Below are 22,255 nucleotides of genomic sequence, written 5' to 3'. Positions count from 1 at the left end.
CTCAGTTTCTGGGTTGGATTCCTTATACGTGCATTATAGAGTTACTGGGAACATTATATAGGCTATTGTACACAATGGATCTGGCAGTGAGACTGGCAGAAAGAGGCATGAGATGCTGTTTCCTTATCTCCCTTCTCTCTCTCCACCCTCCCTGCTTCTGTAATTCTGCGAACCAGGGGACAGGGTCCTAAATGTTACCTGTCAAGTGAAAGGGCACGCAATTTACTGGGCTACAATGGGGAGTATTTACAAACTGTTCAAACACTTCTAGTCTATGATTAACCAAATCATTCCTTATACCTCAAAATTTGTAAGATGAAATAATCAACAATTCCCTACAAGCAACATAATAAAATTATCAGTTAAAATATTTAGCACCTAAAAGCAAATGTCATGCTGTTTCTGTAAATCTTAGCATTAAAAAAAATCAGTCATCTAAAGCCTGTTTAAAATGGACAAATGCAGGATTTTACCATATCTACAATATCTTTATGTCAAAGTGCATTAATCATAATCAAGTTTGATTAAAAACAAAGCCAATATTTCTAACTTTTTCAATAAACTAAAAGTAAAATAGGCTTTATATTAAGCTTAAGAAACATTTTTTAAAATATTTCATTCATTTATTAGATCTCAGTTTAATACTAGCATTTGAAAGACCGCTATTGCTTTTTTAAAAATTATATTAACAGTATAATAGATTTTGCAGTAAAGATAGCCAAGTAGGTAAACAATGCTTGTCTCTTCTCATGACCATGTCAGAATTACAACTAAACTACAGAACAACCATCACTGAGAATCACCTGAAGTCTAGCTGAACAGAAGTTCTACAACTAAGGACATAAAGAGGAAAGCCACCTTGAGAGTGGTGGGAGGGGCAGAAATGAGAAACGGGCTGGTCCTACACTCACATGTGGTGTTTAAGGACTGGGAGGGATATCTTGGATGTGGTGGTCCCCCTGGAGGAGTAAAGGGTCCCAGCCCCACACTAGGCTCCCCAGCCCAGGGTTCCAGTGCCAGAAAGAGAAGTCCTCACAACTTCTGGCTGTGAAAATCAGTGGAGATTTTGGCTGAGTGAAATGGCGGGCTAAGGGAGTCGCTGACTCCTCTTAAAGGGCCCGTGCACAGATTTACTCACTGACAGACTCACTTGCTCTGAGGCCCAGCACTGTTGCAGCTATTTGAAATGTGACAGGGACATACAGAAATGAATTGAACTGTCTGGCTTTAGGGTGAGGGCTGGAGAGGGCAGCTTTCTTCCAGACAAAAGTGTTAGCAGAATCCATTGTCTCTTTGTTGAGTGTCCCCTATTGTGGTTTACAGCCCAGGTGGCCACGATAGCTGAGTTTCCATCAACCTGGCTGACATTAATATCCCTGCCCTAGCGATTCCCTGAGACTCCACCTCTCCCAGTGTATGGACCCACACAATCCGCTTCCACTGGCTTTTCCATACAAATGGCCTGTCTTGGCTCATGCTACAGAATTCCCTAAAATAACTCAAAGGTTCACAAAACTCAGATAAGCAGCATCTGGCCTTGGCATGCCCTGTACCTCTTGATGAGCAGCCCCACGCCCGGCACTAGCAGTAGCCGGCTTCAGTTCATGGCTTCGCTTCTTGAGGTACCTCCAAACCCAGTGAGTATGTCGGCCACCTATGGACTGCTCATGCCAGGTGGCAGGGCACAGGCTATAGCTTAACTTGAACTGTGGTGAGGATCCTTCCAGCGGGGTTCTGCACTCCCAGTAGCCAGCTTTGTACTGAGCCAGAGCATCACCAGGGCTGCATTTGAGAACAACACACCCAAAGGGCAGACAAGGAAGGCACCAGAGCACTGCTAAAGCAAATCCTGCTCCATAGGGTCAGCTCCTGCACAATAGCTACTGCACTGTAGTCACTGGCCGGTCCTCACAACCAATCAGCCTGAGGGTCGATCCCTTCCATTGATGTGCAAACAGCAACCAAGGTTCAACTACAATAGGAGGGCACACACAACCAATACAAGGAACATCATTTAGAATCGAAGGACAGATAAATAACTTCCCAGACAAGCAAAAGCTAAAGGAGTTCATCACCACCAAGCCAGTATTACAGGAAATGTTGGAAACACTTAAGAAGAAGAAAAACAAATGATTAAAAATAAAAATAATAGAACAGCAATAACTACATATCTATTAACAATTACTTTAAATGTAAATGGATTAAAGGTTCCAATCGAAAGACAAGGTGGTTGAATGGATAAGAAAACAAGACTTCTACATATGCTGCCTATAAGAGACTCACTTCGAAAGACACACAGACTCAAAGTAAAAGGATGTAATAAGATATTTCATGAAATGGAAATTAAAAAAAAAAAAAAAGCAGGGGTAATACTTATACCAGACAAAACAGACTTTAAAACAAAGGTTATAACAAGAGACTCAGTAATTCCACTTCTGGGTGTTTATCTGAAAAAAACCCAAAACACTACTTTGAAGACACATGTGAATCCAAATGTTCATTGCAGCACTGTTTACAAAAGTCAAAATATGGAGGCAACCTAGGTGTCCATCAATAGATGAATGGATAAAGAGGTGGTACATATATACATGGTATATTACTCAGTCATAAAAAAGAATAAAATTTTGCCATCTACAACAATGGATAGACCTAGTAGGTATTGTGCTGAGTGGAGAAGGTCAGACAGAGAAAGACAAATGCCATATGATTCCACTTACGTGTGGAATCTAAAGAACAAAATAAACAAACAAAACAGAAACAAAGTCATAGATACAGAGAACATTTTGATGGTGGCCAGATGGGAGGAGTTTTGGGGTGATAAAAAAGGGGAAGAGATTTAGAAGTTCAGATAGGTAGTTAGGAAAGAGTCATGGGAATGTAAACTATAGCCTAAGGAATATAGTCAATAATATTGTAATAACTATGTATGGTGTCAGATGGTATTAAATTTATCAGGATGATCACTTTGTAGGGTATATAAATGTCTATTCACTATGTTGAACACTTGAAACTAACATACTGTTGAATGCCAACTGTAACTGGAAAAAAACCCCAGCATAATAGTTGCACAAACTAATAATCAGAACATGTATTGTTTGCTCACAGTTAATTTGAAAGAGGAACTTACTTTTGTTTTGACAGAGAATTCCTGTTAAAATTCAGCTGTGATGTAGTCGTATTATTGATACCTGTTTAAGGAAAAATGCAATCATTTAAATAGAATGAATCACTGACCCTATGCATCTTGAACTTGAACTCTGTATTTAAAAGAAATAGACCATGGGCTCTGCTGTAGTTTCATTATGTTTGGACTGAATCTATCTCAAGGGATTTCTCTTCAGGGCAGTGGGTGTGGATGTAATTCCCTGCACAGCCATTGTAAGAAGGTCTCATATATTTACGACTAAAGCCAGTACAACTGACACCACCCGAGACTCTATTCAGAATCCTGAATTTTGCTTCTAGCAATGGCTCCTCTTCTCTGTCGTCAAGTCCCTATGTCCTAAGCTCTTGCTCTCAAAGCATCTTAAGAGGAGTTTAATACCTGCTTTTTTCTACCTCTTCCATCCAGCACTGACTGTGTAGATCAGGTGCCGTTTTTGATGTGTGGCCCCATAATGTATCACGGTGTGTGTGGCATTAGTAGTGTACCTGTAGAAATTTAACTTTTAATTGCTTTGCACCATACAGAATAGAAAATATGAACAGTATACAAAATGACAGAGAACAAAAAAATATCAGATTGCACTGCTTGCAGTAAATATTTTGATTTGTATCAGTAATATATACACACAAATGCATAGGTTTGTGTGTACTGGTCATGATGCAAAGTATATTTCTCACTGCAGAGTATAGTCAAAAATGTTTAAGAAACACTGTTATAAACCATTGCAGACTCCCCAAAACGTCTGTTTTTATAATACACACTAAATTTTATAAGCTCATTAAAGTATTTAGTTGCTTCTGAGTGAATTCTAAAACTGTATGCATATTGCTAACACAAATTCTCTCTAGAGAATGATTTTGAAAAGTAAATTGACTTTAAGATCTCCTCACTAAAAGCAGATCATCAGAGACAATCTCTGTACTAGTTTCTTTACTCATACTTTCGTCATTATTGTCAGAGAGTATTGACTAGTTAGTGGCTTTTCCGATATACCAAAAGTGCCCAGGCCTGTAACCTGGTATCATGCTTTCCTGTTTGGGATCAGGAAAGGAAGAGGCTATGTCTTTACCAAACTTCATGACCTGCCACAGTGACCTACATGGAATGCAAAGGGGTTCCTATTTTGATATATTTTTAAACAACGGTTTCAAAAAAACCCCCAAATCAACCCAAACATTGTAATAATTTGATATTGATTGCAATTAATGAAAAAAATTAATATTATAAAAATATAATAACTAGAGAGGTATGTAAATCTTTGGGTCTTGACCAACCAGGGGTTCATTCACCTAACCATGATGTGTGGTTAAAACTCATGGCCCATGAATTTTATTTTGTAAAATTGGTTTTTAGATATTATAAATCTTAATGTTTTAGTCAGTGTAACCTATGTCTGCACACAATTTTATTAATCTTTTGAATAGGTTTCATGTTTCAAAGAATATCATATTTGATATTATATCAAATAGCTCTAAAACAAAGGATTATTGAAAATATAAATACATTTAAAATCATTTATAATTCAATTTTTCTTTTATTTTTTGATATTTTACCTGATACAGTTTTCTGAGATTTATTGATTTATTGATTTTGTCAATTCTGAAGTATACATTGACAATGCTTATTGTTTGGTAATTATTTGGCTCAAGGAAGAAGTTGGTCCTAAACCCTATAGAAATTGTAATAAACTTGGATTTGATAGCGAAGAGCCTGGATGGTGTCCATTTATCCGAGTGCTTGTGCATTATTATTACATGGGCCACAGGATTAGAGTGGCATGGACCGAAGAAAGCAGCATTGGATTTGCAAGAAACAAAAACATGGATTGAGAATTCCATGCTTTCAGGAGAGGGGATTTGGAGCAGGTAGCCCAGGGTTCCTGAACCTCAGTGTTGTTGTCTGTATATGGAGATGATAATCCTCATCTTAGATCTCTTCTGCATACTCTAATGAGATTAACAAGTGAGAGGTATAATCCTTGCTACAGAAAGTCACCTGGGGAGACTCTATGCTATACTGGGGGCTGAAATCTAATGATATTCTCTAAATCTAATCTTGGGAAGTAATGGCAAGCTCTTCGGGTCAGAATATATCCCATTAAAAATAAATAACACCTTAAAAAAGAAATTTTTTATGTTTTAAGATTTTAGGCATCGTAGTCTCTTATTTAGCAACCCCACAGCTATAAAGTTGGCATAAAATTACATAAAACAATAAATTGGGGGTTGAAGGGGCTCCTGAAAACCTAAAATTGATTACGTATATCATAAATCCACAATGCATATGAGGTTGGAACATCTATTTATTCTTGTTCAAACATAGATTTCCCTAAGGGAAGACATTTATAATTTGTATAATTTTTGATATCCTATTATTAAAATTTAAAGGAGTAGATCTAACACCAGACATAGATGTCTTATGTCTTCTTTGTTAGAATGAAAACTTGCATATTCCTTTTTTATAAATGATGTTCCATTATATAGAATCTGTTTAATGATTTATTAGAATGTAAACTCTATAAGGGCAGGAATTTTTACTGTTTTCACTGCTCTATTTCCACTGCCTAGAAGATAACCTGGTACATGTTACATACCATATATGAAAAAGAAATATGTAAAACTGATTCACCCTAAAGGCCTTAAATGGTATGGAATATATCTGTAGATATACTTAAAAAAATTAAGATTGGCTTAGGGATGACACATTAAAAGAGAGAAATATGCCAAAGTTCAATTATTGTATTATGTAAATTTAACTGTAAACAGCACAAAATCTAATAAAAAGGTCATTATTAACATGGTAAAGATATATTTAATTTCAAAATTCTAGTATAAAAGATTATTTTTAGATAGGGGGCTTCAGAATATTTTTGGAAGTATATCTACTACATACTTTTATTCCATGAAAATGTGCTCTGAAAACCTCAGAATTTTGTTGAATGAACAGTGATAAAAATAAAAGCACACTGGCATTCAGAAACTAGACCCTGAGTGTCCACGTACCTCTAGGTGGCATGCTTGCCCCTCTTACCTTCCTCATTCAGGTCCAGCTTATTCCAGGTGGGTGAAGAGAAGCGGCCAGACTTCTTGCGAGGACTGGTGCTTGCCTTTCTCCAGGCACCACTTTCTCCTTTCTTCTTGCTATAACTGTTATAACTCGAAACTATAGATAAAGGGAAATTTCCTCCTTTGAAATCAGCTGTATGCTGGTCTAGCTCTGAAACAACACAAATCATGTTTTGCCAAAAAGGAAGGCAGTGATAATACAGTTTCACAGAATCAAACAAAATACATCTGCCACTCTCAAAAGAAATAAGACTCTTCAAAATGACAGGCATGCTTAATACCCAAGCAAAGGTTTTGTGAACCAGCAGACTTTACTTGGAGGTCTAAAATTTCAACATGAGCCAATAATTAAAAAACAGAGAGTTCTAGAGCAATAGTGTGAAATGTCCACTGAGTCAAGCTAATTGCTCTAGTTACAAACAGAGAAAAGAGAGCTCCCTAATAACAAATTCAAACAAATATTACATAAGAGCATGAATTTCCTCTTCTTCCAGCACAAACCCACATACCTGCTCTCTGGAGGGGACAGCCATGCAGAACAGCTTTATTGAGCAAGATGCTGAGAGCAGCTTTAACCAGAGCCTGCTGTCCTTGGCTAGGGTGTTTCTTAGCAGTTGTTTGCACAAGGCCGGGTTGTCTTTTCACGGAGGCCCTTAACAGTATTGCTTCTTGAACTCTGGGTGCAATGACAGCATTCCACAGCTTAGACATCCACCTTACAAGAGAGAGGCAGACTCACAGTTAGCACCAGGCCTCTCACGAAGTACACACCACTCTACAACAGACAGTCTGAAGACCATGGAAAAAACATAAGTGTTCTTATAGATGTGCTACCTTTCCCAGGTAGTTTTGCAACAAGTGAAATTATCCAACCCTAGAATTCTTTGACATTGCCCGAAAATACAATGGGTTTCAAATGAAACTATTTACATGTCCCTCTCCTTTCACTTTATAAGATCCTTAAAAGCAGGAATCATTGCTTGAGTATGTGTTGGATGAATGTATGATAAAATACATGGAAAAGAAGGTAAATTTACAGACAGAAGAAGTCTGGAAAATAGATTTCCTATGAGTCTATGTCTAAATAGCTTAAACTTATTTGCCATATTTCCTTAATAAGACATTCAATATATGTTAATATTTCTGAAAATGGGATATATCTAATAATCTTTGGCAAATTAAATCTATCTGTACCAAAGCAAGGGCTCAGTGTCTGCACGTGGGAGAGCTTAGCCCTGTAGAGAGGGGATTGGGTCAACCAGCTGTCGCTTCAGGTGGGCCTTGCATTAATAGCTGTAGCAGTGAGAACTCAGCTCAAATTTGGAGTACCTAATACCAATTAAAATTCCTTCAAAAAGATTACATTTTGTTGTAGAATTAAGGCTGTAAAGATAGTCTCTACAGAACCAAACCAGTATTACAGGAAATGCTGGAAGAACTTCCTTAAGAAAAATAGAAAAAAAAAAAAGATCAAAAATAAGAATAATAAAATGGCAATAACTACGTATCTATCAACGATTACTTTAAATGTAAATGGATTAAATGTTCCAATCAAAAGATTGGTAAGAAAACAATACCCTCACATATGCTGCCTACAGGAGACTCGCTTCAGATCAAAAAACATAGAGACTCAAAGTAAAAGGGTGTAATAAGGTATTTCATGAAAATGGAAAAAAAAAAAGCTAGAGTAGCAATATTATACCAGACAAAATAGACTTTAAAACAAAGGCTATAACAAGAGACAAAGAAGGACTCAGTAATTTTACTTCTGGGTATTTATCCGAAGAAACCCAAAACACTACTTTGAAGGAGCATATGTGAATCCGTATGTTCATTGCAGCATTATTTACAATAGTCAAGATATGGAAGCAACCTGGGTGTCCATCAATGGATGAATGGATAAAGAAGAAGTGGTACATATATACAATGAAATATTATTCAGCCATAAAAAAGAATGAAATTTTGCCATCTGCAACAATATGGATGGACCTAGAGGGTATTTTGCTGAGTGGAGTCAGACAAAGTCAAATGCCATATGATTCCATTTACATATGGAATCCAGAGAACAAAACAAACAAAACAGAAACAAAGTCATAGATACAGAGAACATTCTGATGGTTGCCAAAAGGGAGGCGGGTTGAGGGGGTGGGTGAAAAAAGGGAACAGATTAAGAAGTACAGATTGGTGGTTACAAAATAGTCCTGGGGATATAAAGTATAGAATAAAGAATATAGTCAATAATATTGCAATAACTATGTATAGTGTCAGATGGGTACTAGATTTATCAAGGTGATCACTTTGTAAGTTATATAAATGTCTAATCACTATGTTGTACACTTGAAACTAATATAATATTGTATGCCAACTGTAATTAAAAAATAAAAAAATTATTAAAAAAAGACTATCTCCTAGAATAGGAAAGTTTTCAAAGCTATCAGATAATGGCATAAGCCTTTTAAGACTGTTAAAACTTTTACTCAAGTATCAAATATCTATTTATTTTAAGCTTCTCTGTTACTGTCCAGTGATATGTAATTCAAGAAAAAAAAATAGAGAATACAGAAAAAAATCTGGTATTCTTTCTACAGTAGGAGTCAGACTTGCGTAGTTACTTCTGAAAGTGCTAAATGGGTAAAGGTGATGAGCTTTGTTTTAAAAAAAAAAAAATAGCAGTTCCTAAATATGGCTGTTAGAAGACAATTCTCCATGACACTTCTGTATGTTCTGTATCAGATTTTGTTCTGGACTAACTTTTCAAGAATATTAGTAGAGAACATAGCCTTGGAAGACAGAGACAGTGTCTCGTTCTGGAGTAGAGGGCTGATTTGTTTCTTGATGAAGATAATGAAAGTAATGTCTCCTCCTAGGACACAGGGCAGGCAGATCTGACAGCACTCCCTTTAGAAGACTAAGAGATTCCCAAGCTTGGAGTTCCAAGCTGTGACATAAAGATGGCATCCACCTGGGCCGCTGTGCATCACCTGGAAACCAATGCAGATGGGAAGCACAGGCTGGGGCTGTGCTGTGAGTGATGAAGTCCTCGGCCACTAACCCGTCATCCTGAATCTGTGACAGGCTAACTCGTTAGCTTGCAAATGGGGTAAAAATGTCAGAGCCTCTACAGTTCTTGACGATGAATGTGCTCCAGACAGGCAAGGCCAAAACTGGCTCCTAAGAATCTTGAAACTCTGGATATGAAAGGTAAACTTACTTGTAATACTAATGAAAAAGGGGATAATTATATGAATAAATGTATTTCTGCTCTTTAGCAAGAGAATACTGTGTCTATTTTAACACGGTAATAGTTCCTTTCCCTCAATCAGCTGTTATTAAATTAACAGTTTGTCTTACAATAGAGAAGATATATGGCTTGCATCCCCAGCTTACCAAAATGGATTTCTGATTACCAGGATGCCAAGAAATTGCAGAATCAGAGCTAACAGCTAATCACAGAACCCTTACTAAGCTGGACTGTGACAAATATTTCCTCTTTTCAATTTCCTCCTGATTTTCTATTTCATTAACCTTATTGTTTATATGTCAGTTCTCATAAGCTGCTCCACAGGAAAACATAGTAAGTACATAAGTCTCATTAATAAAAGAGGAAGCTTTTAATTCATCAATAAAAGGTAAGGTTTTGGCTTCATTTGGTTACAGGTTACTCGACTGAATTTCTCAAAGGAGCCTTCCCCAAGAGACACAGCACAGTAAGTCACACGTGACTTTGAAGAGAGTTTTATAACAGGGAAACTGCTCTCTAGTTCTTAGTAAAAATTGTTTCCTTTAAAGCTACCCATCAGACAAGTCACAGTCATCTTCTGATAGAAGCACAGAGGTCTGGCACTCCACGTTGATGACAGGAGGTGGCTGGTACCAGGTAGCCCTTTCAGCATTCTTACTTGCAAGCATCCCAAACTAGCCATGGCTGCTTTAAACAGGCAAATCAGAAGAAATGACACTTACTTCACCGTTGCTTGGGCATGCCCTGGGACTATAGGACAAGACAGGAAGTATTTTGGCCCAAGAAGTGCTTCAGGTGTGCCCAAGCGGGCCAGGCAGGTATTGAGCTGGCGCCAGACGGCCAGAGCCCAGTCGACTATCCTGCACACAGGATCACAGGGGGAGGGCACCTGACCTTTGAACTAGAGAGACAAGGAGGAGAAACACAGGAGCTTGACTTAGAACAGTGCTTCTTTTCCTTTTGTTTTTAATAGTCCAAAATTAAAAATATATACATTTAAAACTATAAACAAAAATGTAGCTAAATCTGATTTTATCTTCACTTGGGGTGGCTGAAGGTGGGATAGCTAATAACACACACTATTACATGTGTTAGCATATGTCTGTAGCTCGCTACATGAAACAAAAGGGTTTGGACACAACAGAGCAATAAGTAGACTAAGGAGAAACCTTAGATGAATTCTTAAACATCAATTCTGGGAGAAGTCACTGTTTACATGTATATAGAAGACTTCACAGGGCCTTAGGTGTTCATAAAAGGATTCTGAATTAATGAAATAAAAAACATTAAATATTTGAATATTTTGGGTGATAAGATAGTACATGGTACATCTAGATCTGTGGAAAGTTCACCTTGTATTAATTTTAATTTTCCTAAAAGGAAGGTCTAAGCTAAAATGCTATCTTCATCAAAATGTACAGAGCTCTGCTGGCATAAAAAAATTTGTTTTCAAATTTTAAAACGTGCAAATTTTCAATACTGTGTAACACATAGTGTGATTAGAGCAATTATTTTTAGAATTATATTTTATAAAATCAAGTCCTTTTTTGGTAGTACAGAGGGTTTGGGCAAGGACAAAGATTTATTTACTATGAGGAGAAATGTCCCTCAATTCTTTAGAAGTCAGATATAGCAATGAACTCTGTATCTATAAGAAAGAGAGTCACATCAATCTTTGCTTTACCAAGTACTTATGATATTAAAACTGGGGACAATCTATGAATGTTGGTATGTCCTACATGAAGGGATATAATTTGGTCAAGTAAAAAAGAAAGAGTGGCTCAGTAACACCAGCAGCGCTGTTAAAGTATCAGTGTTCCATGAGGCTTTGGGATCTGTTATCGTATTTCCCTTCTCTTAAAAACAAGAACAATCATATTTCTCTTCCTTTTTCTGATATGTGTCCAGCAAGAATGAGATCATGTATTACAATTCATGATGGTTGAATATTTATTTTCTACTAATAAAAGTATATTAAAAATATTAATAGGAAGTCTGGAATTGTCCTTAAACGTCTATTTACTTATAACCCTTTAAGGAATTGGAGAAGAAACTGTGATCGAGTGCCAGGGTGCTGCTAAGTGCCCCCAAAGATTTGGTTCTGTTCTGCATTTACAAAATTTCTGATGTTTGCATAAGTCATTCATTCTCATTGTACACTTACCCCAGGAATCCTTTTCATTAGCCTACTTGAAGTGATTCTTGGTAAATGAAATAAATACATTACCCTTTTCTGCCCTTTCTGTTCTTCACAGCACACCCCACATTTCCATTCTCAAACATAATGGAGAAAAGAGGTGAGCTTGAAGCTTGGAACTTTCCTTTCAAAGTAAGTAAAATCAGTCTTTTTCAAACTATGTTTACCAGAGACCTGAAGTGGGGAGAGGAGAAGTACCTTTTACCTGAAATAGTGCCACATCTATAGAGGCTGGTACCTTCCAAAGATTAGCATGGCTCCTGAACAATGATGACACATCGTTCAGGAAGCGTTCCTTATTTTTTCTTAGGTAAACTATGGACTTTAGGATTATGATGTGTCAAGGTAGGTTCATCCTTAGTAAAAACTGTATCACTCTGGTGAGTGGTGTTGATAACGAGAAAGGCCGTTCAAGTGTGGGGCAGAGGGTATATGAGACATTTCTGTACATTCCTCTTGATTTTACTGCAAATCTAAAACTGCTCTAAACTAAACTATAAGAAAAAAATGGTATCTTATGATTATTTATGTGTTTTCTTGGCAAAGAAATTTAAGTATTAATAATGATTAAGTTGATGGAATTTGAAAAGTTACAGACCTATAATTGTCTTTACTTCACCTTTTCTCTTACTGGTTAAGATCACATGAGGGCTGTGCTTTGGTCAAAAGCATATATTTATGACCAGCCAACTGACTGTAATGTCACTTGGGGTAGAAGATGTCTCTGCTTAAATTAGGAATTTCAGATACTAATTCAAATCATGAGTGACAGGCACTGTTCACAAAACTACCAAAGACATTCCCACCCCACATTTCTCCCTCCACCCACCTCCCGTGATCCCCACCCGCAAACGCATGCATATGCACAAGCTCAATATAACACAACAGACACAGAATTTGGTTCAGGTATTTGGGGGAGAGCTTTGATCTTGGAAAGGTAGGGCTGGCCACAGTCTGTGGTGAACGGGTGGGCATGAAACCAATTCTGGTTAATGAAACATTAAGAGGAAGGCTTATGTTTCTGGGAGTTTCAGAAAACGATGTTTTCCTCCGAGCAGGAGACTGCCAAAGTTCTTTAGCCCCCATAGCACCCTGCTTCCTTCCTGCCTTTGAACATGTTTGTGTGAGGGTGTAGTGCCTGACACACCTACAGACAGACATCCTGCAAACCTGAAGGGAGGTCAAGAGACTCCCCTAAACCCAGGATCTGACACTGAATTGGTGCTAACCGGAAGCCAGCGGTCCCTACCAGCACCTACCACATGCCACCTGGTTATATGACGGGAAAAAAGCCTCTTTTAGTGAAGCAGCTAGCAGTGGAGTATTGTGTTATTTACAGCTTAAAATACTGCATGATGCAATGAAGGTACTAGCCTCCAAGTGGGCTGATTGTGCAGAATTAAATGACAAAACTCATGCTAAATCACACTCTTATTTCAAATCCACCTTGACACTCCGCTGCTGGTCCAGCTTAAGAATATTTAAATAGTAATGGAGTAGATTTGGTCAGCCTTAAGTTAAATTTGTTATTTGTGAGAATATAGAATATTTATTATTCTGAAAAAAATCACTAAAAGTTATTGCTTCTCTTAAAAATGTGTCAAAAGATAGAGAATTCTAATTTTTCATGTGACTTTTTAATATTTGCTATAGCCAGTGTAACAGTCATATAGTAAAACTAGCTCGAGTGGATGGCATGGACAATGTCCAGAAGGCCTCCCACAGCAGTGGCTCATCCTTAAGAAGAGTGATTAATTTCCTAATCCAGCTTTCTATAGCATTTAGGACTTGGTGAGACTCCTTGAGAACAGTTTATAACAATAAAACCTGTTTGCTTTTTTTTAAAATTTAGTATAGTCCAGAATCTGCTATGGGTTTTACATTATCGATATAATCCAGAAACTGTCACGGGTTTTACGTGCATTATCTTATTTAACCCTTGAATATCCAAACATTGCACTTGCACGAGGCCACACAATAAATGGTAGAAGTCAGTCAGGTCTCCTGACACCAAAGCCCCTCTCCCAACAGCAGGCTACAGCTGCAGGCAGTTACCTTATTCACAACCTTCCGTCTTAACAACCTCTGCAGCAGGCCCTGCATGGGCTCGCTGTCCCACCGCAGCTGCACCCAGCGGAAATGCTGCTGCACCAGCAGGTCGGAGCCCTGGAGGCAGGCCTTGGCAACAGTGCCCATCAGAAAGCAGTTTTCATGAAAGTAGTAATATTCCGACGTTCCATTTCCTAAAACAAACCAGAAGCAAAAGTCCGACTTCGGCAAGCCATATTATGAGACAAATGCAAATTAAAATAAGTCAAAGAAAGAATATGAAGTACAACGTGTACTCTGGGGAACAGCAAGAATAAAATGACCCCACAGGACCCCCTGCTTGTCAGCAGAGTCTGGTCTTTACCTTTTTGAAAAGTACAGGGGCTTTCAGTGCTGCGATTTTCCAGAGGTGCCAAAAAGTCCCCCAACAACTCAGACAATGAAGATTTTTCCAAATTCTCTAAGATGATGATGATTTTCTTGTTAACAGGAGATTGCTTCACTGGGATCAGACAAGCTGTGGTCAGAAAGGAAATTCCATGATTAAAGCAGTTATAAAAACTTATATGAATTGGTAAAAATTACAAAGTCTGAAGATACAAAGTATTAGCAAACGTGTGACACAATGAAGACGCTCTTTAAGTGCTGGGGGAACATAAGAACTCTGGCAAACAGTTTGGCACTATTTAATACAGTTGAAGACACACACACACACACACACACCACCACCACCCCCCATCCACTACTAGTTCCATAAGAGATTTCCAACAGAATTGACCCAACTATCCACCAACAATAGAATAAATAGTATATTCATGTAATGGATATGAAAGTGAACAAATGACACCATAAGCAACAACATGAAGGACTTTCATGACAATAAATAAAGAAGCAAATTTCAAAAGGATACATACAATGATTTAATCATGTAAAGTTCAAACATGTATAACGTTACGTATATAATTTATATGTAAATTGTACTTGAGCGAGTATAATTTTAAGGATTAATACATTGGTAGTAAAACTAAAAAGAAAAGCAAAGAAATGATTATCACGAAATACAGTCTAATGGTTAACTGTGTCAGGAAGGGTTTGTGGACAGAGACAGGGGCACGTGGGCACATTTGGAAGCTGAGAACATTCTAGTTCTCTGCCTGGTCAGTGGTTAAATGATTGTTTTATTTTAAAGTATTCATTGATCTATAAATATGTACGTAGTATTTTATAGATATATATTTCAAAATACAAAAAGTCAAAACCCCTGAAATGACCTTTAAATTACATATAAATGATAAAACATTCATACAAGTATGGAGACAGTACCTCAGGGAGATAAGCAGACCTCCCCTTTCCTTTTACAGATTTCAGAGAGATTACAGTGATCTGACTAAGGTTTCAGGACAGTAGTAACAAGGGATTAAAATCTAGACTTGAGTCTTATTTTAGTGATCCTCCACTAAAGATGGCCAGACTGAATTGCATATCAACCCCAAACGAAAGATGGGAAATAAGTGTACTTGGAACAGTGCCTCACATTCAGTAAGTACTCAAATGTTATGAATGTTGCAATTAAAATGTACATAGTATTTTACTTATTGTATTATCAATAAATTAATAAAAAATTAAAATCCCTTTTTAATTTTTAAAAGATTCTAAGGGCTCTAGTCTTAGACAATTTAACCTTGAAAAAAACGATCAATTTAAAATACTTGGGTAATTTTGTCAAGCATTCCACTTTTCATAAATACTCATGATAGTATTCTATACTCCATTCTTCCTTGTTACTACACGCACAATGCATTTTCACTTTCAAAAGAATGCCTTGAACAATGTAAATGAATCTCTTCTGAGACTAAAATAGCTCTTCTAGATGCTATGAAGCTTTAAAAATCAGAAGACTAGAAACAATAACATCCATCTCTCAACTTGGATGCATTTGTATGGGCCGTTACACTAGTGTCTGGTGTGAACTGAATCCACTTTAACACCGTTTCCAGTAAAAAGTGCTAAAATACTATGTTTCTCAGGGTTTAAATATTCTTTCAGAAATATATTTATTATGGAAATATGATAAATCTATAGTTTGTTAAAACAATGATGATAAACCAGTAATAAAAAATAGACCAGGTTGAATGGTTTATGTGTATGCTTTCCTGAAACTAAGGACTTAAAACCTCCAGTTTTTCCTTGATTTGTGTTAACTGTCTGGCTACTCCAGTGGTCGTGAAGCTCCTGTGTCCAGCCAGCATCTGTCTGTAGGAATGTGTTTCTCCAGTGCCCCTTCGCTGGATGTCCTGTGCTAAGTGCTACGGCATACTGGAGGTGACTGATTCTCTTTGTGGGGATGTGGTTTTTTAAACTAGACCTATTACGAGGAGTGGCATCTTAATAGGTCAACAGGTTAGCAGAAGGCTTTCTACGGGTAACAAATGGCCAGGCAGAAAACAGAAGCTGGGAAGGGCTTGGTCCTAGAAAGGTCAGAATAGCTGCAAGAGTGGTACGCACGACAGTGACCTTAAAGCTGGTACCTCTCTCCAGTCAGGACTGGCTGGGGCTTGGGCGGAGCCACATCAGTGAATTTTTTTAAACCATGTATGGTGATGGATGTTAAGTAGACTTACTGTGGCTAGCATTTTGCAATATATACAAATATTGAATCATGAAATTAATGTTATATATCAATTATATCTCAATTAAAAATAAAATTTTAAAAATACTTCATTTAAAAAATCCAATTAATTCTGTCTTTATGTTCTATCATCAACTACTCCCTTATTGACTCCTGTACTTTCTAATCTTACTTCTTTCTGCTTCCACTCCAAACAAGTTCTTCTACTTGCTGACACTTGAATATGACAAGCATCTCCTTTTTCTTTGCCCATGCTATTTCCTATATCCAGAAATTCACCAATTTTTTTCAGCAAATAATCACTGGCAATCAGTGTGCATGTGAAGTAAAAAAATAAGCTATACATTACTAGCCTTCAGAGAGGTCACAATACAACATGTGTGTGGGCCAAGGCAAAGCTCAAATAATACCCTCACTGGCTTGACCTATAATACCACACGCAAATAATACCCTCACTGGCTTGAACAGTCTACTGCTGTTCATTAAAAGAAGTTGTATCCAGAGAGATCAGAGAAGCCTTCATTTGAGGAGTCTTTACAGCATCTTAACAGGGACTTTTCCTGTCATTTCCAGAAAGGCAGAGACCATATCTATTTTAATCAGTACTGTATAATGTAGTACTTTGCATAGTACCTGCCATGTGGTCATGGTAGTGTGTGTACTGGGAGTTTGTATATTTACTCTGTAATCATAGATGAAAGCTACAGCACAAACAAAGACATGGAGAGTGGAAAAGCAAAGGACACGTAAGGAAGAAACACCAAATTCTGCTGGAGCACAGACATCTATTAAAAAAAAAAGGGGGCAGATATTTCAAAGACGACTTAGAAATGGCCAACAGGTACATGGAAAAGATGCTTGATATCATTAATCTTCAAGGAAATGCAAATCAAAATCCCAATGAGGCATCATCAAAAAGACAAGAGATAAGTGTTGGCAAGGATGTGGACAAAAGGGAACCCATGTGCACTGGTGGTGGGAATTGGTGCAGCTACTATGGAAAACAGTGTGGCAGGTCCTTAAAAAGTTCAAAACAGAACTACCATATGACCCAGAATTTCTGCTTCTGGATATTTATCCAAAGGAAAGGAAATCACTATCTCTAAAAGCCATATGCACCCCCCTGATCATTTAAGCATTATTTACAAAAGCCAAAACATGGTAGCAACCTAAGTGTCCATCATCAGATAAATGAATAAAGAAAATATGGTACACATATACAAAGAAATACTATTCAGCCATAAGAAAGAAGGAAATCTTGCAATTTGTAGCAACATGGATGGACATTGAGGGAATTATGCTAAGTAAGATAAGTCAGACGAAGAAAGTCAAATACTGTATAATTTCACTTATATGTGAAATCTAAAATAGCTGAACTGATAGAAACAGAAAGTGGAATGGTGGTTAGTAGGGGGTGGGGGAAATGAGATGCTGGTCAAAGGGTACAAACTTTCAATTATAAAGTGAATAAGTTTTAGGGATCTAATGTAGAGCATGGTGAGTACAGTTAACAATACATTAATATACATTTGAAAGAGAGTAGAACTTAAATATTCTCACCACAAAAAAGAAATAGTAATTACATGAGGTGATGGCAGTATTAGTTACTGCTATGGCGGTTGTCATTTTGCAATGTATAAGTGTATCAAATCAACACATTACACACTACAACCATATACAATGTTATATTTCGATTAAAAGAAATAAGGGGTCAGATAAGCAAATCAGGTGATCAGTGTCCTAGAATGAAAGGCCTTGAATGGCACTGACTTAGTTCAGTGGGCAATAAAGGGATGTGGGGGCAGGAATCACTGAGAGCTTTTATTAGACTCTGGTGGCCTGTGAAAGAGATACAGGGAGAAGCAGTAGGCAAAATAGCCATTTACAGGAAAGGAGAGAGATACAGGAAAAGGGGGCATAAAGTAACGTGGTGCCAATACAGATGGATGAAAAAGGCACACTGAGACCAACCTGGCAGGACATGACCAGGGACCGGCTGTGGGACAGAGGTGAGGGGTCCATGAATAAGAGGGCCTCGGGGTTCTATGTGGTCCTCTTATTACTTTAAAAATTGAAATAGTTGACAATACTGAGAAAACGAAACCCTAAATTTTCACATAAAAACCTGGATTTCTGGCTTCTTCCTAAAAGTCACAAGACCTTATGACACTGAATCTTCACTTCTGCCAGCAACGAAGTGCTGGAGCTAAGAGCTGCCCTCAGGTAGATGGAGATGTGCCTCCTCCCCCGCCCCTCCAGCCCCATCCAGCCCGATCTACCCCTTAATGCGGCTTGTTGGCACTTGTGGCCATTTAGGTTTTTAAGCTTGCCAACAAGACCTGAGTTTCAAGTGTGAGAGACCGAAAGACTTGTGCCGCTCACCAAACCTGGAAACCAGAAGAGGAGCTCTTTTTAAGAAGACGCTCCCCACAGATTCAGAAGTGCTGAGTCATCTACCTTGCATCCCTCATGACCTAATTCGCGACTCTCTGATCTTAGCTCTCTAAGCTTCAGAGGATGGAATTCAGTCTGTAGGTGCTACCCACCTGATAGGGAGAAAATGAAATATTTTAGCTTCTCACTTTGAGATAAAACAAGACCAAGTTGAAAAGAATGCTGGAGCTTTTGTTATATAACTAAGGGGGAAACAGGAATTTTGGCACAGTCGAGGTTATAAGCAGTGGCTGGCAGTGATGAAGGTCAGGGTCAGGAGCTAGATGCTAGGGTTTGAGTCCTGCTCCTACTGTGTCCTAGCTGTGGGATCTTTGGGCAGAGTACTTCACCTCTTGTCTCAAGTGTTTCATGTTTGTACAGCAGGATGTGTAGAACAGAGCCTACCAGAGTAGGAGCTTAATAAACGTTAGCTATTATCACTAATATCTTCAGAGAAAACAACTTTCTGTAGTTAACTTTCACTAGTTTCGAGCCAAAAGCTGGCCTAGGTACTACAGCAACATTCAGATTCCAGTGGGACTGTTCTGTACCCAAAATGTGCTTCTCAGTTTCGCTCCAAACCTGCCTCTTAATTTTATTTCTTGACTTAGGAACTGCTCGTCACTTCCTTTTTCCTCAGCCTAGTCAAGAGTTGCCCTAGCCACGAGATGTCATGCTTAATCATGGCTCCAAAGATAAGAAGTACCCCTCTCCCTAAAAGGGAGATTTGAATTTGCTTTTCAAATCATCCTTCATGGATCTTGCAACCGCCTGCCTTCTTCACATGCTGCCTGGGGCTCGCTGGCTCCAAGTCCTTGGAGACTGGAGTCTGGTCCATTTCAGTTTGGTGTCACAGTCACTAGTCATGCTATGCTATGTGGAGTTATGCTAACTTCACTTGTGGGAAAGCTTGAAGTCTTAAGCTCTAAAGCCTAAGATAGAAAATTCATGAAAATATTATATTAACAAACATATTTAATCCTGGTTCTGCCACTATATAGTTGTGACAAGTTGTTGAATGAAATCTTTGTGCCTGTTTCCTCACCTTTGAAATGGATATAGTGATACCTACTTGCATAGTGCTGTCATGGAAATTAAATGAGTTAATGCATATAACATGTTTAGTGAAGTGCCAGTCAATAGCATACTAAGGGTGAGGTGAAGAACGTAGTTACCCTAGGTTCAGCAATAAGGGGTACTTTGATTGTAGAGAATTTGTGAATAATATTAAAATTTACCATAACTGATCTGCTTTTTATTATCACCATGCAATTCTAAATAGCATCAGTGATGCGACACGAGTCCATCTAGGGCAAACTGCTCCCACCGCCTTCTCCTGTGGTATACCTACCTCTGCTGCCGGTTATAGTGTGCTCACAATGCATAATGAGTTATAAACAAAAGATGAAAAAAGAAGAAAATGCATTGTTGTTACTGTACGTCCTGCACAGTACGTGAATGAGATGGGGGTGATAAAAGTCAATTAAAATCTTGAGACAGTTTTTGAGATTTGGAGTATTAGAGAAAGCAACCACAGAATATTGCCATAACCAGGCACACATTTGAAATCTTGTGTATAGTTCAAGAAGTCATGGAAATAATTTTTTGCAAGTATTCACCTGGGTTCCCGATTTTCATCCCATAGTTGCTAAATAATTGAAAAGCTGACTTAAATTTATCCTCGAGCAACGAATTTTGTTTTCTTTTAATGGCACCACTGAAGGGCATGCCTTTTGGTTATCACAATTCACTCTGCATTTGAAATGGTCTTACCATTAGTAATGAACAGGTCTACCAGCTGTTCCTTGGAGAAATCAGCATCTACTTCAGCTCTTACTATTTCACAGGAGAATCCTGCAGCCATTTGTTTGTGCTATGATAGGAAACAGACTGGTTAGTTCTATACGCGTTTGAGTTATCAAAGAAAAGGAGAGGGTATGTGAGCAATCAATACCTTCATGCAGAGTGCAAGCTGATGTGCTATGTAGTCTTGCAAGCTTCCTTCTGGGCCGTGGAAAATGACATTATGATATTGCTCCACCTATTGATAAACCAAGAAGAGACCATAGGTGAAAATGCCAAGTTCAGAAGAGGAAAAAAAAAGTGGTACACAAATGTGACATTCCCTTTCTGACTGTCCTCAGCCTTTCAAAAGATTAAAGATACTATTTTAGGTATTAGCTTCATTCACTGGGCATGTTGAATGTTGTCTTTTGTTTTAATGTGAAATACTGGCAAATACTGCATTTATATTTTACACAGTATTTTTTATAGTATTTATACATTCATAGCAAGAGATGGCATTCTATGAAGAAGCATACTTCTTCCCCCTATTTTCTACAGTTGAGGTTCAGTATATTAGCTGGGAACATAGTTCTTAGTGAGTGTATTTTGTCCTTTGCAGATGTTCTGTAACTTTTTTCTTTACTATCCTTTGCAGATGCTCTGCGGTTTGAGTTTTCCTAATGCTTATTTTATGTATTGGTGATTAAAATAGCAATGAATTTCATTAAGAGAATTTTGGAAAATATAAAGAAACATGAAGAAGCAGAGTGCAAATCACTGAAGAAACCACCGTAAATATGTTTCCTTCTAGTTTTTCTTCGCAAAGTTGATGTGTGTGTATTTATGTGCTTTTTAAGGACACGCGAGTGTAATCTTTTTGTAGCTGTTGTATAGCAGAGAATATTTTTGTGTTGACTTTTTCTACAAAAGATATCTGGATGAGTATAAAATTCTTTTATCAATTCTCAGTATTATTCCAATCTGGAATTTGGTGTTTCAAAGAAGTCTTGGTAAAGATTGATCACTTTGTAAAAAAGAAAATCTCCTACGTGTATACCTATAGGATTTAAAAAAACCTTTATACTTATGTATAAGGACACTTCATCTGAGAACATGTAGACATGTAGCATGCACTGGGATGGAAAGCCAATGACCTACATGTTTGGAGCAAGATGTGGAAGGAAAGTCATTCTCCTACCTCCATCACACCAGGGACAAGCTCCCGCACCCAGCCCATGTGCTTGACAGAAGTATCTTCTTGAAAAGGTCTTGAAGAAGAGATCCTGAGCAGGAGAAGTGCCAACCTAATCTGTCCAGTGGATGTAGCTCATGTATGAAGATTGAGCCACCAGACTTAGAGAACTTTTTAACACAAAAGGGTCTGTTCTCTCTTTACACTTTGGAGTGGAACAATGTAAGGATACATGTGTATGTGTATCTTTGAGCTGTTATTGTTCTATTGTGCTCTGATAGGTTGTCCCTTTGAGATCATAGGGAAGGCCACATCCTTGAAGGTGGCAGGGGTGGACTTCTGTGAAGACAGTGAATATGCTCCTGGCTCATGCAGGAAGAGGCGATTTTGGGATATGAAAGAAAGGCTTGAGGGAAAGACATTAGCATAGAAAAGAGGAAACTCCTTCCTTACCTGGGGCCTTAAGACTTGAGCTTTGGCCTCTAAGGAGACCAAGAC

The 22,255-nt window shown here is 37.9% G+C and overlaps 1 protein-coding gene across 4 annotated transcripts in view; it reads right to left on the bottom strand.

The window, feature by feature from the left end:
• Nucleotides 1-22,255, bottom strand: part of CTTNBP2 (cortactin binding protein 2) — a 129,573-nt gene that overhangs the window by 7,412 nt on the left and 99,906 nt on the right. For 3 of the 4 annotated variants that reach the window (XM_039860625.1, XM_039860628.1, XM_039860629.1), the window contains 8 exons: nt 20,735-20,821; nt 20,554-20,653; nt 14,083-14,235; nt 13,725-13,912; nt 10,195-10,373; nt 6,741-6,946; nt 6,197-6,382; nt 3,128-3,188 (listed from right to left, as the gene is read on the bottom strand). In XM_039860625.1, the coding sequence (XP_039716559.1) occupies nt 3,128-3,188; nt 6,197-6,382; nt 6,741-6,946; nt 10,195-10,373; nt 13,725-13,912; nt 14,083-14,235; nt 20,554-20,653; nt 20,735-20,821 (1,160 nt within the window). The remainder of the gene's footprint in view (nt 1-3,127; nt 3,189-6,196; nt 6,383-6,740; nt 6,947-10,194; nt 10,374-13,724; nt 13,913-14,082; nt 14,236-20,553; nt 20,654-20,734; nt 20,822-22,255) is intronic. The other variant, XM_039860627.1, reaches the window with a different exon arrangement.

The sequence above is a fragment of the Pteropus medius genome, unplaced genomic scaffold, assembly GCF_902729225.1.
Source record: "Pteropus medius unplaced genomic scaffold, Ma_sr-lr_union100, whole genome shotgun sequence".
NCBI classification, from domain to species: domain Eukaryota; kingdom Metazoa; phylum Chordata; class Mammalia; order Chiroptera; family Pteropodidae; genus Pteropus; species Pteropus medius.
This window is presented reverse-complemented; position numbering and strand designations above follow the sequence as displayed.